General features: G+C 38.4%; 1 protein-coding gene and 1 pseudogene across 2 annotated transcripts; one reads left to right on the forward strand and one right to left on the reverse strand.

Annotated features, from left to right (window-relative positions):
• The first annotated feature begins 8,703 nt into the window (after positions 1 to 8,703).
• LOC131168755 (CMP-sialic acid transporter 4-like) lies at positions 8,704 to 16,933 on the forward strand. 2 transcript variants are annotated; one of them, XM_058131455.1, is made up of 17 exons: positions 8,704 to 8,932; positions 9,106 to 9,247; positions 9,700 to 9,760; positions 9,865 to 9,928; positions 10,066 to 10,177; positions 10,355 to 10,434; positions 10,883 to 10,958; positions 11,053 to 11,153; positions 11,551 to 11,622; positions 12,146 to 12,194; positions 12,304 to 12,345; positions 12,579 to 12,700; positions 12,908 to 12,967; positions 13,566 to 13,614; positions 14,058 to 14,152; positions 14,439 to 14,532; positions 16,539 to 16,933. In XM_058131455.1, the coding sequence occupies exons 2-16, from the start codon at positions 9,221 to 9,223 to the stop codon at positions 14,494 to 14,496; spliced, it is 1,068 nt and encodes a 355-aa protein (XP_057987438.1). In that variant the 5' UTR covers positions 8,704 to 8,932; positions 9,106 to 9,220; the 3' UTR covers positions 14,497 to 14,532; positions 16,539 to 16,933. The 2 variants fall into 2 exon arrangements, with proteins under 2 accessions (XP_057987438.1, XP_057987437.1); XM_058131454.1 differs by lacking the exon at positions 16,539 to 16,933 and having other exon boundaries at positions 14,439 to 14,751.
• LOC131171181 (serpin-Z3-like) lies at positions 15,153 to 15,933 on the reverse strand (annotated as a pseudogene).

A 16,933-nucleotide genomic window follows, 5' to 3' on the forward strand; every position in this document is an offset into this window, starting at 1 on the left:
GCTATCCCGGAGTACCCCACCACCACCACCTCTTCTGGAGTCCCCTCAAGAAGCCCCATCTATATACCTTAACCACCCATCCAAAGGAGGATGCCAAGAGACAACAATAATTCTCTTTCCAAGATTCGCTAGATCTACTGCAATCCAAGCTTGCTAAGTAAAACTAATTTGAGAATGCAAAATAGCCAACTTAGAAAAGAGTGAAACAATATAGCCTTGTCAAATAAAGTCAATAGAACATTACCATGACCATCACAAAGTGATGTATAAGATTTAAATAGGCAAGGATTGAAAACTAGTGCTTGTAGATAGCTGACCTGCCTTCCTAAACCAGTCCTAAACAAACATCCCGTAAAACTCCAAAAGAGAAGAAGAATCCCATACTAAAGGCCATACTTTACAAGCAAAACAATAGTTCTTAAAAACATGCCCCACTGTTTCCTGAGAGCATCCACAAATAACACAACCAGTATCTGTAGAAAATCATCTTCTGTAGCGATCAATATTGGTCATCTGCTTTGCAAGCAGAAGCAACCAAACAAAAAACTGAATCCAGAGCCACTTTGACCTTTCAAATAATTTTCCACACATCATTAGCCTGAATTGACCCATCAATTCGTTGCTTTAAGAAGGCATATTTAACCAAAAAACTACCATTAGTGGTACCCTTCCAAGCTAGCTGGTCCATAGCATTAACATTCAACATCACCGAATAAGCCTCTAACTTCAAATAGACCTCAGTCAAAGCAAAGGTACATAATCAGTCCACCTCCAAGCATCCGTATCGCAGATGTCGACAGCATATTTTGGCCGATCCCCCGAAATCAATAAACTTTGAAGCCGATCCCCAACACATGGCCTTCCTTTGCCAGCCAATCACATTTCTGATCTCTCCTCAAAAGGAACCCGATCAATACTAAAGTCCCCATATCATTTAAAGCCTCACCGATCTCTCGAACCAATTGTCAAGTCCCCTGATCAGTCAATTATATTCCCGTTCTTCCTTGTCAAACGAGATTGAACCAACATTAGGCCTTCATGCCACCAGTCTTATTGCCGATCTCTCATTTAAAAGTTTGGGAATAATAAAGTTAAGGTTTCGATCCGGTTTAATGATGATCCCGATCTTAAGTGTTCAAGTCAAATTTCCAATTTTAATCAAGTCCCGTTTAGCGCTGGTTCCCAGCTGATCTCATGCTTATTGTGTTTTTCGACCTCTAACACTTAGATTAATAATCACTTTTAGTTGTTTTAATATGCTCAGACAATCAAGTGCTTATGCAATTTAGAGACTTTCCGATCACATCCATTCATTAAACAAAAGGGGAACTTTCATTTCATTTCATATTAAAATTTGTACAAGTCATTCGGCTGGGGGATCACCCCCAGCCTGATCTACATTTGGTCCGCCCTCTCCATCACCTTCGGCCTCCTCCTCGCTATCCTCTTCCTCTTGGGGAGCCAGGTACGCCATCCAGGTGAAGTCCTCCTAGGGATAGCGTTTCTTGAGCTCGGCTAAGAGATCCCTGTGAGCATTCACATAAGCGCCGGCCTCCCTTGTCACCGCCTCTTCTTCTTTCGCTTTGAGCGCCTCAGTGAGGTGAGCAACTTCACTGGCCCGGAGTGCCTGAACTTCTTTAAGAATACGAGCTCGCTCTGCCAGAACATGAGCTTGCTCGGCCCGCTCATCCTCGTAGAACTTCATCCGCCCCTCAATCTCAGATATGTAGTTTTGAGCGGATGAGAGTTGGGATCGGAGGGAAGCCACTTCATGGCCCATCCTCTCGACTTCTTTACCCAGGCGATGAGCCTTCTCCCGGACGATGTGCTGGTTCACCAAACACTCCACGTTCAGCCTCATAAATCGGGTCAGGATGTCATCAAGGTTGTCCAGGGATAGCCTATCCCGATCCTCCAGAAGGCAGATGGATGACCCCAAGACCTTAGCAAAACTCGGGTTCTCTCGAACCGTGCAGTTCTTCTCCAGCGAGTGGATCAAGATCTGGGCACCGCGGGAAAAGGTTCTCACGGGTGGTTGAGAGGGACCCCCTTCCGCACTTGAAATGACTGGAGGAGGTGGAGGCGGCTCTTCTTGGCGAGGAGGAGACCGAACCACTTCTATGACCGGCGGTCCCGAGGGTTGAGACGGGCCTCCTTACATCGCCCCGGGATCATGGCTGGGCGTCTGAAGCAGCTCGGACTGCTTCATCTCCTGCACTTTCCGGAAGACCTCTCTCCTCCGCTTTCGGCTCTCCTTGGAAGCTTCACCGCTTGCCATACCTGCACAAAGAAGAGGTCAGTGAGATCGCTAAGGCCCAAAGATCAGAGATATAAAAAGTACCGAGGCTGAGGTCAGAGAGTTGAAGCCCGCGTTCTTGGCCGGTGATCAATTGCATGGTCCAATTGTGCAGTTCGGCAGTCACTGCATCCAAACAAGAGAACTTCTCTCGGCCTGCCTGATCCTTCAATTCCATCACTATTAAGCCTTCTTCTCTATTCAGGGTGATGCGCTTTGGAAGTAAGGGACCCTGGTGCAGCCAGCTGCGAGGGAAACCCTCAAAGCCGTTCGGTATTTTGCTCCTCAGGATAAAGAAGCAGTTCTTCCAATTCTTCAGGGAGGAAGGCAGATCGGTAAAAAGCCCACAATGGGGTTTCGCCTGGAAGAACCAATACTCGTCGTCCTTTTGATGAGTCAGCCGATGTAGTTCGGAGAATACCTTAGCCGTAGGACTGATCCCTTTGGCTCAACAAAGGCCTCTGAAGGCTACTAGGATCCGCCAGGAGTTCGGGTGAACTTGGGCTATGCACACTTGGTGATATTTTAGGACTTCCTTGAAGAAGTCATCGAGAGGGAACCGCAGCCCGACTTTTAATTGTTCCTCATATACCATGATCATATCGTTCTCTTCGAAGGAGTGACCGGCTCAAAGATCGTCGTGACACTTAATGAGTTCGTATGAATCAGGCCGGATATTATACTCCTGGCTGAACGACTGCAGGTCAGTTTCCTGAAGGATTGATGGCAGTTCGTCCATGGGAAGATTTTCTCTCCCTGAAGAATGTGCATGCCTTGAGGGTGCTGTTTGCCCCCGAGCTGCAACGGGAATCCTAGGAGGTTCAGGTCGCACGCTTGGTCCGACCACCTCCACTTCATCAGACGACCATGAGATCTGAACGGAAGGGGGGCTTGCCGCTCTCTGACCCTCGGCGCCGCTCATTTTCAAAGGAAATAGAGAATTTAAACTAAAAGAAGGATCAAAACCCTTACCGGAGCTTGATCGGTGTCGGAAGAACTTGAGAAAATGAGAGAATTTTGAAGTTGTTCGCGAGAGGTTGAAAATGACATAAGGGAGCAACTGGCTAACCCTTCCCCTATTTATACTCGTCCGAGCATTTAATGCTCACGGTGTCCCAAGCGGCGCATCGGTTAACGAGATCTGCCAGCCTTTTCTGACACGTCTCACGAATATTCCAGAAATTCCATAAAGAGATCGGCTAGTTAGAGATCGGCAAATTAAGACGCTTTGAATAACAGATCGGGTAAGGACCATTCAATTGGGAATTGGATCGGATAGACACATCAGGGATCGGAAAATAACCAATACAGTAATAATAAAAATGATAATTGACAAAATAAAAATTTTATTTCCAAAAGGTCGGATTACATCATTTGGGCGATCCCTAGAGATCGGATTACATTAAAGGTCAGATTACATCATTTGGGCGATCCCTAGAGATCGGATTACATTAAAGGTCTGATTACATCATAGGGGCGATCTCTAGAGACCGGCGGAACATCCTATCTAAAAGGCCTATGTCAAAGCCTAGTCTCGTGGCTGAGTCAAAGGATGTGTTTGACCAGGAGACCGGCCGTTGACATCGGATAGATGTACAGCTCAGATGGGGGGACTATGACTCTCATGAGGATGAGAGAGGTCGTTATCAGGGTTATCGCTCGGAACCGAGCCGCTGTCGGGACACCCAATGTGGTGGGAAGCCAAATGAACTGCGGAGGGCAGTCACCAAAGATCAGGGGAATATTAGCAGTCTTCTCGCCCGAAATCAATTCACCGATTATATCGGTCGAACGACTCGAGATCGACACGATCGAGGTTCTCGATCCAGATCGGTAAATTAGTCCGGTCCTCTCACTGTCATCAAATGAGGTTATCATTATCCTCCGATCACCGGGATTGTGAATTTTCAGCCGGGGAATAAAGAGGACAATCGAAAAAAGATCAAAAGTGGCCATCATGGCCGGAATTGTTGCCGGAGCAGCTAGAACAAGAAAAGTGAAAAGGAAAGAGGAGAAAATCAAATGAGGAAGGGTTTCCTGTTGAAGGTATATATAGAGGATGGTCCGAGCATTTATTGCTAAGCAGAAAACGAAGCGGACATCTCGTAAATCGAAGGGAATAAATGCTTTGACTGAGCCGGACCAGATACAGGAGAAGACTGGAGTGATAGAGATCGGAACAAGGGAGGCCAGCATGAGATCGGAAAAGGGATCGTGTTGGAAAGATCGGAAAAGAGGAGAGATCGGAAAGCAAGGAGAATAAGACAACTTCCAATAACTGTCGTCATAATCAGAGCCGAGGTAGTTAAAGCGTTGCAGACGAGATCTCCACCGCACGCCTGAGAATCGCCCACAATGCTGACAGGCGCCAGAGTATGTCATGACAGTCCTGTACATCCCAATCTCCACCGTTGATCCCACTCGTAAGGACGAGCCCGGAGCCCTTGGATCAAAGAAGAAGACGACAAGACCGGCGTCTTTTACTCTCAGCCCTTGGATCTCCCTGGACAACAAAGTTTGGGACCGTTAGATTAGAAGAGAAAAAGGACAAGTATTCTGAAAATGATCTCAGTCATTCATTTTGATTTTCTTTAATTCTCGAGCATCCGATCATGTCCTTTAAAATCCAGACCCTCCATCTCCCTCAAGGAAAATCCTGACCCTTCATGGGAAGCTCCCGGTTCCTATAAATACCTGCATGAAAAACTGTTGAAGGGACGGACAAAATACAAAAAGGTGGTAACTATAGTGGAAGAACTCTGAAACTTAATTCAGTTCGTTACTCTGCTATTTTTGAGCTTTCATAAGAAAAACTTTTGAAACCAGTTTTCTGAAGTATTTTCTTGCAAAGGGATACTGAAGCTCTCCATTTTCAGGCCGTTCATTATCCTGTGACACTCTCGCTTTCTGTCTTTGTTATCTTTATTTCCACTCCCATTGTTCAAGCTCAATTTCATTCAAACTCGGTTATTATTTTGACCTGACTGCATTTTAGCAAAGTATCCTTCATTTCACGGTGAACCTCAGTCATTAGGCTATTAGTTCGCAGTCCTATCACGTCTGGTGATTTCATAGTGGGTTCAATAGATTCGGCTTCCTACAGGTAAGTGTTTATATCGCTGCTTTATCAAGTGCTCGTTTTATTTTACGTATTTCCTTTGCTTTTACGTTTGTAATTTTCACCAAGTCTACGTTGCACGAAGAAGGTTATTCCCGAGTTCATTTCTTTGTTAATCAATCCGTTCTTTTGTCATTCCTTGTTACCTCCAAATGCAAGAGTTCTAGTCCCGAGTAGCATGTAAGTAGTTGGATAAACTGTAGGTAGCTGTATCTTAAGCGTTTCTTTAAAATAATAAAAGGTCTGAATAATAAGTCAGGAAAATAGTAAAGTTAAATCACTAGACTAACACAGAAAGCAATTGGGTAAAACGCCATAATATCTCAGCTAAATAAACGAAACAGATCGGGTATTGCTTGTCAAAAGGTATTGGCAAGGCGACCATATAGGAGGTCGGTAGAGTTCGGTCTGGTATCCCCTGTCTAACCACGAGGTGCCAAAGAGATTAAAAGACCCTTATTTCTGACCCCCGGCATCTTTGAATGCCAGAACCCTCAGCCTTAGGCTCCCACGATATGTAAGACTTCAAGAGGTCGGAAAAGCCTTTATCCGACTCCCATTCAAGTAAAAGAGATCGGAGGAGAGTTCTTATCTGATTCTCAACTCAAAATTTTAATAATTATTTAATAGAGATCGGAGGAGAGTTCTTATTCAATTCTCAACTCAAAATTTTAATAATTATTTAATAGAGATCGGAGGAGAGTTCTTATCCGGTTCTCAATTTAAAATTTTAATAAATATTTAAAAGAGATCGGAGGAGAGTTCTTATCCGATTCTCCACTCAAAATTTTTATAAATATTTAAAAGAGATCGGAGGAGAGTTCTTATCCGATTTCCAATCCAAAATGTTAACAAATATTTAAAAAGAGATCGGAGGAGAGTTCTTATCCGATTCTCCACTCAAAATTTTTATAATTATTTAAAAGAGATCGGGGGAGAGTTCTTATCCGATCTCCAATCAGAATTTTAATAAATATTTAAAAAGAGGTTCGGAGGAGAGTTCTTATCCGATTCTCAAATCAAACTTTAACACATACGCAAAATAATCCCAAAAATAAAAAACGCTACACGACATCAATTCACTAAGGTTGTCTCATTTACTTGTGTATCTGGGTATTCCAAATTAGTGAAAAATCAAACGTTCCTTTTATCAAAAGGACTAACATTCCATTCGAACCCCCCTAACTATCGATTTTAATTTATAAAGAGCGTAAGGTTAAATCTGCTTACCCACATTGAGGGACGAGGTGGGGTGCCTAACACCTTCCCCACCCGTTTACGGACCCCGAACCTAGAATCTCTGTATTGGAAGTGGTTTCATTTTAATTTGCATTTCTCAAAATGGTTTCCTTTGATTTCCCTTAAAATCAGAGTGGCGACTCCTCACTCTTTCCACTTCGGTGAGTGCTCGTCCAGGCGACTGCAAAATACCTTGCGACACCAAAGTTGTGCCATTGAAAGATCTTTTAAATGGGAAGGAATAGGAGACAAAAGTTGCATAGAAAATGAATAATCGCCCATTCAATAATCCTCCCAAAACTTGGTGAAAAGACTATTACATACCGCACATAAAAACCTTGTCGCCGCAGAGGAGCACTACTAACAATTCCACACCAAACAAGTGAGGTATTCTACTCATCCACCAAGGCATTCAACCTAGAATCATTGCCAAAATACTTACCCTGCACCACCTTGGCCCTTAGAGCATCATCTTCTGTAAGGAGGCGCCGCCCAATTTTGGCAAGGAAAGCAGCATTCATCTCCTTGCATGTCCTAATACCCAAACCACCATTACCAACGGGCAAAGTAACCTGGTTCTAATTGAACAGATACACGCGATGATTCCTACATTGGTCCCCCTTGATAAATGTACGATTTTTTTTTTATATGAAAAGCATCACAAATTGCTCGAGGCAAGTAAAGAGCTTGCATTAGGTGGCTAGGAAGAGTTGTAAGCATCGATTTAGCTAAGGTAATTAACTCTACCTGAAAATGAGAGAAGCTGCATCTTTCATCCAGCCAAGTAGTCATCAACATGATGCAACAAAGGATCAAAATTATAGTTATTTACATGATCATGAGTCATCGGAACACCCAAATAAACCCCAATCTCCTTTGATACATTCATCGTTGCAACTTGACATATCTCCTACCTTTGTTTGGAATTCACATTTGTTGAGAAAAAAATTCAAGACTTACTGAAATTCACCCACTAACCTGAAGCACTACTAAAAAGATCCAAATATTGCTTAAAGACATTAATTTGTTAACTGATGCTTCCGTAAATAACAATAATTCATTGGCGAAAAACAGGCGAGACAAACATGAGCTCCTACATGATATATGAATAAAACGCCAATAATTAGCAGCAACAACAAGATTAATATAGTGACCCAACCTTTCCATTGCCAAAACAAACAAGTAGGGTAAAATAAGACCCACTGGACGAATTCCTCTAAAAGGTACAAAATTATCAGAAGCCATCCCATTCCACAGGACCTTCATAGAACTATAGTGCAAATATTTACCCCAAGAGCAACCCAATTATCCAGAAACTATGCCAAAAATAGACGGTCAAAGAGAAAAACCCATCTAGTCCGTGATAAGATTTCTCAGGGTCAATTTTGAGGACCATCCACCCACAACCAGTTCTCCTTTTGTGCATTGAATGAAGCATTTCCTCCAATACAATGACATTATCATACAGTTGTCTCCCCGAAATAAAACTGCTATGATTCCTGAAGATAGGATGAGGAAGAGCCTTTTACATTGGATTAGCAAGCACCTTCGTAATAACCTTGTAACTCTCATTACAAAGATTGATCGGAAGGAACTCTTTTGCGTATTTGATTTCATTCTATCATTGCATATGAATCTAGAGCAAACAATCATTATTAAAATAAGTTGAATTTAATTTAAAATTAAATTTTAATAATTTTTAATTAATATTTAAAATAATAATTTTCTTAGTAATAGTTTAAATATAAATATCAAACGAATTCTAAAATAAGGAGTCAGCAAACAACTAATTAATTTAATTTATTAGAAAATATTTCATTATTTAATTAATGGAATCATAGACATTCATAAAAAAATATTTAGAATAAATAAATTTCTAGAAAATCATTTCTCTGACATTTATATATAAAAAATTATTCTTATTGATTAGAAGCCTTACTTGGATCGAATTAATAATTTTTTTTTAAAAAAAATAGAATTTCTCAAAAAGGAAATTCAGGCGGAGTAAAATAGAATTTAATTAAAATCAATATACTAAGAAAGAATAAAAAATTAAAAAAAAAAACCCCTTAACCAGTTGGCCTGTATTGCATTCTCACTTCAGTAGCGCTTGCTCCTTGTCTGATTTTACACCGAATTCTTCTAAAAATCAACATTTGCCATTTGAATTGCAATTCTCTCTGAATCTCATCTGGGTATCTCAAGAGTTGAAGAATTTATTGCAATTGAGGCATTGAGGGTATTGATATTCGATCTAGTTCAGAGAAATCATAGGAATCGTAAGTCTCTTTCCCTTTCTCCCCCAAAGATAAGATAGTAGACATATTTATTGCAGCATGTAGCACTCAATCCTGCTGAAAGTTTAAGTATACAGTGAGGAATAGAAATTGTGGTTTCTACTTGCTGCATTAGCAATGTAGAGGCTGATTTACTTTACCTCACCCATGTTCAGCAAGAAATAGAAGTTGAACGGCGCCAAAAGGAATAGAGATGTTGGTTTGTGTTTTATAAAATAGCAATCGAAAGAGAGATCTGCGTGTGATTTTGCTTTCTGGGTTTATTTGCAAATGGAGTACAGGAAAATCAAGGATGAGGTTTGTTTTCTTTCTCTTACACTCCCTTCCACTTTGAATCCGCTCTTTTATTGTTATCTAAGTATGAAATCCACGATTTTTTTACTTGATTTTTCTTGTTCTTTTGTTTAACTGGATAGATTTACATTTTCGTAGCACTCTATGCCATTTGCCTTTGATTGTTTTCGGGTAAATGATTGTAATTGTAATTTGGCACATAGAATGAAAATTGCTAGTGCTTCAGAGGGTCATTTTGCTCCAAATGATGTGATCTCTTTGGTTTTTTATTTATTGAGTTAATTGAATTATGCATATTGAGTTTCACTAGTGAAACTTAAATTGCTAGCTCTTTACTATTTCACTTATTTTCTTTGGTGAAACTTCTGCGTACCACTTTTGTTAAAGTTATATGCCTTTAAGACTAACTTGGGTCAATAGTTCTGATATTTTTGAATGAAATGTTTATCATGTAGGATAAAGATGAGGGTGCCGCCGGTGATGACATAGAGAGCTTGAGAAACAAATCTATTTCAGGTGTCTTTTATCCCCCCCAAAAAAATCCTACTTTTAATGCTCCTGCTAGATCATCTATTCAGTTAACCCACTAAATTTGTTGCTCATTTTCCTTTCATTCACAGCTCCTATAAGTAATGTGGCTACATTGGGGGGTGACTCAAATGACAGATCCAAGTGGAAGCGCAAGTAAGGCCTGTTTTAATCTTAACTATTAGCAGCATAGATAACTTGGCTCCTACTAAGGAAATGGGGGGATAAAAGGAAGAACAGACAGCTTATTGTCTTTTTGGTTTTTGTAATTTGTTTTCTGTTCAATGGAATAGGACAATTGTTACACTTGCATTGACTATTCTCACAAGTTCACAAGCAATACTTATCGTTTGGTCCAAGAGAGCTGGCAAGTACGAGTACAGTGTTACTACTGCAAATTTCTTGGTGAGCAAATCATATATTCCATTTGAGATGCAAAAATATGGGCAAAAAGCAACTCTTGAAGAATAGTTTAAAGTTTGAACCTGCTTATATATACACTTACTTGCACTTAGGTACCTCTGTGTTGACTATAAAAAAGTATAATAACACACTGGCATTTGTCCCTCTTTGTATTGTTAGGTGGAGACTTTAAAATGTGTATTATCACTTGCAGCCTTGGCAAGAATCTGGAAAAATGAAGGTGTTACTGAAGATAACAGGTTCTCTTTACCTTTTTATTATTATTTTTTTTCTCTATTTTGGATAGTTTTCAGGGAATAATAATAAATGTGATGCCATATCATTATTGAAAGAGTTCATTTTGCAGTTCGCTATCTGTACCATGTTAGAGATTTTCTTTTGCTCTTTTACAAGTGAAGGGCATTATTCTATGGCCATGTAATGACTGAGAAGCAATCTGATGGGACTTAAATCCATATTTTATATGGTTCAACTAACTTTTTGTAGTAAAAATTTTTAAATTATCGTATCATATCCATGTTGTGCTTTAATTTTGTTTTTGTGCTTTTATCCATTTGAAATTTTTAAATATTTGACCTCCATAGTTGAATTATAGGCTTGGACCCATGTTCAGTTTTGAATGGCTGTTTCTTCTTTAAATTAATATACTAAGCATCTTGTAATATCTTGTGCTTTGTAAATCTCTAGGTTGTCTACCACTTTGGATGAAGTTAGTGTTTATCCCATTCCTGCTGCACTTTACCTTGTCAAGAATTTGCTTCAAGTGGGTTCAGCTAATTGTTTGTTAATTATAATTTTAGTTGTAACATTTTTTTTTTATAAAACAAATAATTTATTCTTTCCAATTTTTCTGGCAGTATTACATCTTTGCCTATGTGGATGCTCCGGGTTATCAAATACTCAAAAACCTTAATATTATAAGCACTGGCGTTTTATATCAAATGATACTTAAGAGAAAGTAAGTCTTTTCTGTTTCTTCCATGCTGAATCTTATTGTTATCATTTGTTATGGAACTTAACTAGCCTTATATACCAGATGCTGCTGTTAATTTTTACTTCACGTTTGGTTCAAGCTCCCTACTTCCTGGGGAGTTCACTTTCCAGGAAGTAAAGTAACTTACCCCAATGGAGGTAAGTAAGTTACTTCTTGGGAAGTGAAGGAAGTGGCTTCCTTGACTTCATGGGAAACTGATCTAAAATGCCAACAAAACAAGCTGATTAACTTAACCAAACAAAAACGTAGATGTGCCTCAAAAGAAAGAGAGAGAGAGAGAGAGAGAGAGAGAGAGAGAGAGAGAGAGATGTTTTGCTAATTCATGTCAGGTTCTGTGTTCTAATGAATATATTGTTTTCAGGTTAAGTGAGATTCAGTGGGCAGCTTTCATTCTATTATGTGCTGGATGTACCACAGCACAATTGAACCCTTCGTAAGATTGATCACTACTTCTCTTTCAGTTACTTCTGTGATAGGATTAGTCCACTTTATCTCTTAGCATATACTAATAGACGTGCATGTTGCAGTTTGAAACCCACAACCTAGTTTACCATTGAGTAACGGATGAAGTAATTTTCTTTTACACATTTTTTCCAATGTCATGGAGTTGAAAATTTGGTAAAATGTTTAAGCTATCAATTGATATCTCCATGTGTATAACCATGTTTGAGAATTGAGGATCAAAAACATTGTTTTGTTATGAAGGGACGCTTAAATGGTTTCAACTTGGATTTTCCAATATGGAGGTCCCTGCTTCAAATTCTATTGGATTTGAGATAGGGCCATAGGGGGTGGGGATTTTAACAGAACGGGTCATGTGTCGTCATAACCCAAGGCCCAATGGGCCTTTTAACATTGTAGTTCATTTCTTTATGAATATAATCTTCATTTCTAACATAAATTCTTTTGTTTATTTAATTGAATGGCTGCTTTGGAAAATGAAATTCTTTTTGCAGTTCTGATCATGTTCTTCAAACACCTTATCAGGGTTGGATAATGGCCATTGTGAGTCTTTCACATCTTTCAGGCTTAGTTGAAAAAAGGAAAAAGGAATAAAGAAGGTTTTAGTTTTCCTATTTATTTGTTAAGCTACTAATCAATGAGTCCTTTGCAGGTAATGGCACTTTTAAGTGGTTTTGCTGGAGTGTACACTGAGGTGTGTTTTTGAATTGTAGTGGTTGTACCTTTACCCTAATGAGCTGAAATTAATGTTTAAAACATTAATTTATGCTTTTGTTATCTTTGCCTGCTAGCAATAGCATACCTCTGCCAAGAGCTGGACTGAGTTTAGATATAAAATCATCTCAGTCAAGGATGTATGAACTGAGTGCTAGAAGTGATTCTCAATTGAATGGGTGAAACTATGATTATTACTTTTGCTTTTGACAGGCTATAATTAAAAAGCGTCCTTCAAGAAACATAAATGTGCAAAACTTCTGGTTGTATGTCTTTGGGATGGTCTTCAATGCTGTTGCCATTCTGATTCAAGATTTTGATGCAGTCATGAACAAGTAAATTTGAACTTTTCTATTATTTTATGATTTTGAGTAAATTATTTCTGTCACTATTCTTTCCTTATATTTTGGGATCTCATTACTACACTGATTTAACCATACCTTTAGTGGAAAATCCCTTATCTCTTTGCTCAGTGGTTTAAGTAACTTAAAATGGCTTCTTACTCTCAGCAATGGTGTTTATGTTTGTGTATTTAATTCCAGGGGGTTCTTCCATGGATACTCCTTGATTACAGTTCTCATGATTCTCAATCATGCACTCAGGTTTGTTACGTCTCTTTCCTGGCTTGTCATGTTTATCAGTGGTTTGTTTGTGTTCCATTTTTTCAGGAAAGATTAGTATTTGTAATGTTCTTGGTAGCTGAGATTATATAGACATTGTAGAAATGATTAGGGACATCTGAAAAAGTGTTAGAAAGCATTTGTAATTAAACAATCTTATTCATAGCATTGTTGTCTACTGTTCTATGTGCCGATGTTGGGTTTTTTTCCCTGTCTAATGAGATCCTTCCTTCAAATGTATTAAGAAGAGGACTTTTCCATCACTAGTAGTTTGAGAAACAAATATTTGTGCTCAGCTGGTGGAAGCATAAATTACTTAAATAGGTAAGAGACAATAATAAAAAAGGGTAATATATAATAAAGGCTGCTTAATTTTACATCTACCATTTTTTTCTCCAATGCTTTCCCTAAATGGTGCTAAGAATGTCAACCTTTCTGACAGCCTAATAGGAGCGCTTTGGTAAATGAATTTCATTCATGATATTGCTACTTGACATGAACATGCAGTGGAAGTTCTTTCATCTTCAAAAATTCCATATTGTCCACTTTAGGTTCTGATATTTTTATTTTTCCTGTGCAGTGGCATTGCTGTATCCTTGGTAATGAAGTATGCGGACAACATTGTAAAGGTAAAACATACTCTTGGAATTGTTAGGTTTTATTAATTTACATTTACATGAGTACAGCGTGTTGATAAACTTTTTCCTTTATTTTGATGAAAATGTGAAGTCAATATGTGATATTTTGTTCAGTGAAAAATAGCTAATTTTATGTACTAATTTTTTCTTCTCTTATGTCATCTAGTTTTTAGTATGGTTTTTAACTTTTTAGAATGTGCAATTTTAAATGTAATCTTGGGTGGGAATATTAGTTACTATGGTCGAGGAAATTGGGATCTGAGGCTGAACTTGGTGGCTCAGTTGATATGAACAACCATTTTCTATTTTCATTCTACATGTTTTCAACTCTGAAAATTTGGAGCAGTTGAAAAAGAAAATAAAATGCAATCGCAGAATATTATGATCCTCTAAGTGTAGTTCCTATATTTATATATGTTCCAAATATGGTGCAGGTCTATGCTACTTCAGTGGCGATGCTTCTCACAGCAATTGTGTCTGTGTTTCTATTTGGCTTTCATCTATCCCTTGCTTTCTTCCTCGGCTCAACGTAAGCTGCCTTTAGCACACACTTTAACTCCCTTTGCTGTAGTCTATGCATCAGTCTTCACAATTTTCCTGTCCTGCTACCATATATCATGTGCAGTCGTAGGACTGGTCATTCATCAGCACATCAGATTATCTCAACTGTGGAGATTATAATTTTATATCTGCATTCTCTTTGTCCTAATTCTGCACGCCTGCCATCTTTATAACACATGCAGGGTAAATATTGTTAATATTCAAAAAGCAAGGTGGTTTTGTTTACTGGCTAATACTGTCTTGTATTTTTCCAGTGTTATCTCTGTCTCCGTTTATCTGCACTCCATCGGCAAGTTAACAAGACAACGATAGTGACTTCTTATGATCTCTGCGAAATCCAGTGTAAAGGTTTCTACTAAATTTTTTTTGTTCTTAATTTTTTTTCCCCTACACAGTAATCTTGGGTTTACCCATTTGAGTACACAAGACTATAAGAGAAACACAACACTTTTTCTTTAATTCTGTTACAATTAATTCAACAAGCATAAAATACTAGATTTCAGTCTCGAGTAGTGTTTTTCTGCTTTAAGGATAGATAAGTAAGAGATGACCAGTTTCATCTGCAAACCTCCTTACTGCATATTTACTTTAAGAAACTTCAGTACTCATATATTTTACTCACATGCTATACTGAGATTGAAATGTGCCATTTGAAGACTGATAATTGCTTATATATATTAGCCTGACCTCAAAATGACACTGCAATGCATACGGACTTAGGTTAGCATGCCAGTGGTGAGATACTAATGTGATTAATTCATGTCTTTTATCGGATGTCCCTGAAGGGACTGGTTGATTCATGTTCACTTAATTTATCTTTTAGTTTCAGTGTGGAAATCCAAAAAAAAGAAAAATCCCAATAAATAAATAAAGACAAAACTAAGAAGCAAGGAATTTGTCCTATAAAAGTTAAAACAGCAATATGTAAAATTTTTTCTAATCAACAAACAAAATTAAATCAAATTCTATCATTGTCCTATCAAACTAAATGTTTATTTAATCCTTTAAGAGTGGATTTATTGCTGCTCCAACAAAGCACACAACTCCAGACATTTCTTCTTTAATCATGAACATGGAAGGATGATCTGCAACAAAACTGGGATTTCGCGCGCAACTAAGTTTGAAATGGGATAGAGTCGATGCTGCAGCCTTCGTACCTTTCTCATCCACTTCAATGCAAGATTTGTGAATCATTTTGGATATAGAAACTGTCAGCATAAGCAGAATCCACCATCTCTGTCAACCCTTGGTCAGTCTCCTCAAAAGGCAGTGTTAATCCTACTTCTTACATCACACCTGATGCTTCTACGTCATATGAAAACTTCAACTTCAGAATCCACATCTTAGAAAGCTTTGCTTTCTCAAGTTTCTAATTCGTCATGCAACAATCTTGGTTTAGAGTCAGCTTTTCCATTAATTCTTGTAGTCCATCATTCTTATCAGGAAGAAATATGTATATAGAGAATTGCTTATTTTCTTGCTCATTTTTATATGGTAATTTGAGAAGCTTGAAACCCTCGAAGGATCCATAAAATGGCAGCTTACCTGAGCCACCAGTCATGAAGGGAACTTTTACGGTTGCTCCACTGAGAAGATGAAAGTCTTTATGAGGAGTTCTTTAAGTGTCGAAAGTATAACCCAAGTTCCTTTGAAGTAGAGTGCATTGGCAAGCACAAGCATAGGATACTTGTCAAAGCAATCAGGTTGAAGAAGATTCTTTATGAGACCTTTATTTGCTTTTTGGCCCATATGTTTGCTTTTTCTTTTTTTTTTTTTCTTTTTTTCTCATTTTCTTACCCTTCAAAAGAAAAAAAGTTGCAATAACAAGAACACTCTTACATATAATGACTTGATTAATACATGAACAGTGGGTTTGAATTTTTATGAGAGACTGATATTTGTCCCAACTGAGATTTTTTTTTCATCCATATCATCTTAAAGCATAATTCTATCCGACACTCGAAATTTATGAAAGGACCTTATGTGTACAAATGCACCAATAATTTCCCAAGAATAATTTAGTGCTAAAGACCCAGGATGAAGTTAGAAACGGGAAGTTAGTCTGTATTGCTCATTTAAATTCAAAAAATCTTCAAGCATGTGATCAAATTGCAGGATTTATCAATCATTTTAGAAAGTAGAAGAGAGAGAACATGAAGAATACCTACCTGGAAACGAAGTCAACAGTTAGCAATCATCTTCAAAGAATCTTTAAGAGGGAATTTATAATCAGCCCAAATCCCATTTACATAACCTATGGTTGGTGATTGATTTTCACTTGCAGAAGAGGAGAACCGTCCTTGGAGGTCAGTCTTGTAGAGTTCGTTTTCGTTTTTCTTTTCCATGAAATATAGGTTCTTGGTGTTCCTGGCTAGACAACTGTTCTTGTCCGTGATCGCTGCTGGTCTTGGATGACGTTTTCACTCATGGTTGCAATAGCTATTAGCAACTGCTCCAAACAACGTCCTGTGGAACCTGAAGCCTCCAAATTCAGCATAGTTTGCAGTGACAGTGGAGACAATATCAAATTCTTTTTGCTGCCATTCTTGATTTCCTTGAGAATCACACGCCTAGCCATTCTCATGCCAAACTCCATCTTGATCTTGCTAGTAATTCCCTCCTCCTTTGGACTTGTAGGAGCTGTTAAAAATTGTCAATTACACTATGTTTAAATCATGATTTGGGATATTTTTATACTGCATAGTATAATTACAATTACTTTACATGTTTGAAAAGATTGTTCTTAAAA

The sequence above is a fragment of the Hevea brasiliensis genome, chromosome 12 (genome assembly GCF_030052815.1).
Source record: "Hevea brasiliensis isolate MT/VB/25A 57/8 chromosome 12, ASM3005281v1, whole genome shotgun sequence".
Taxonomy (NCBI): Eukaryota; Viridiplantae; Streptophyta; class Magnoliopsida; order Malpighiales; family Euphorbiaceae; genus Hevea; species Hevea brasiliensis.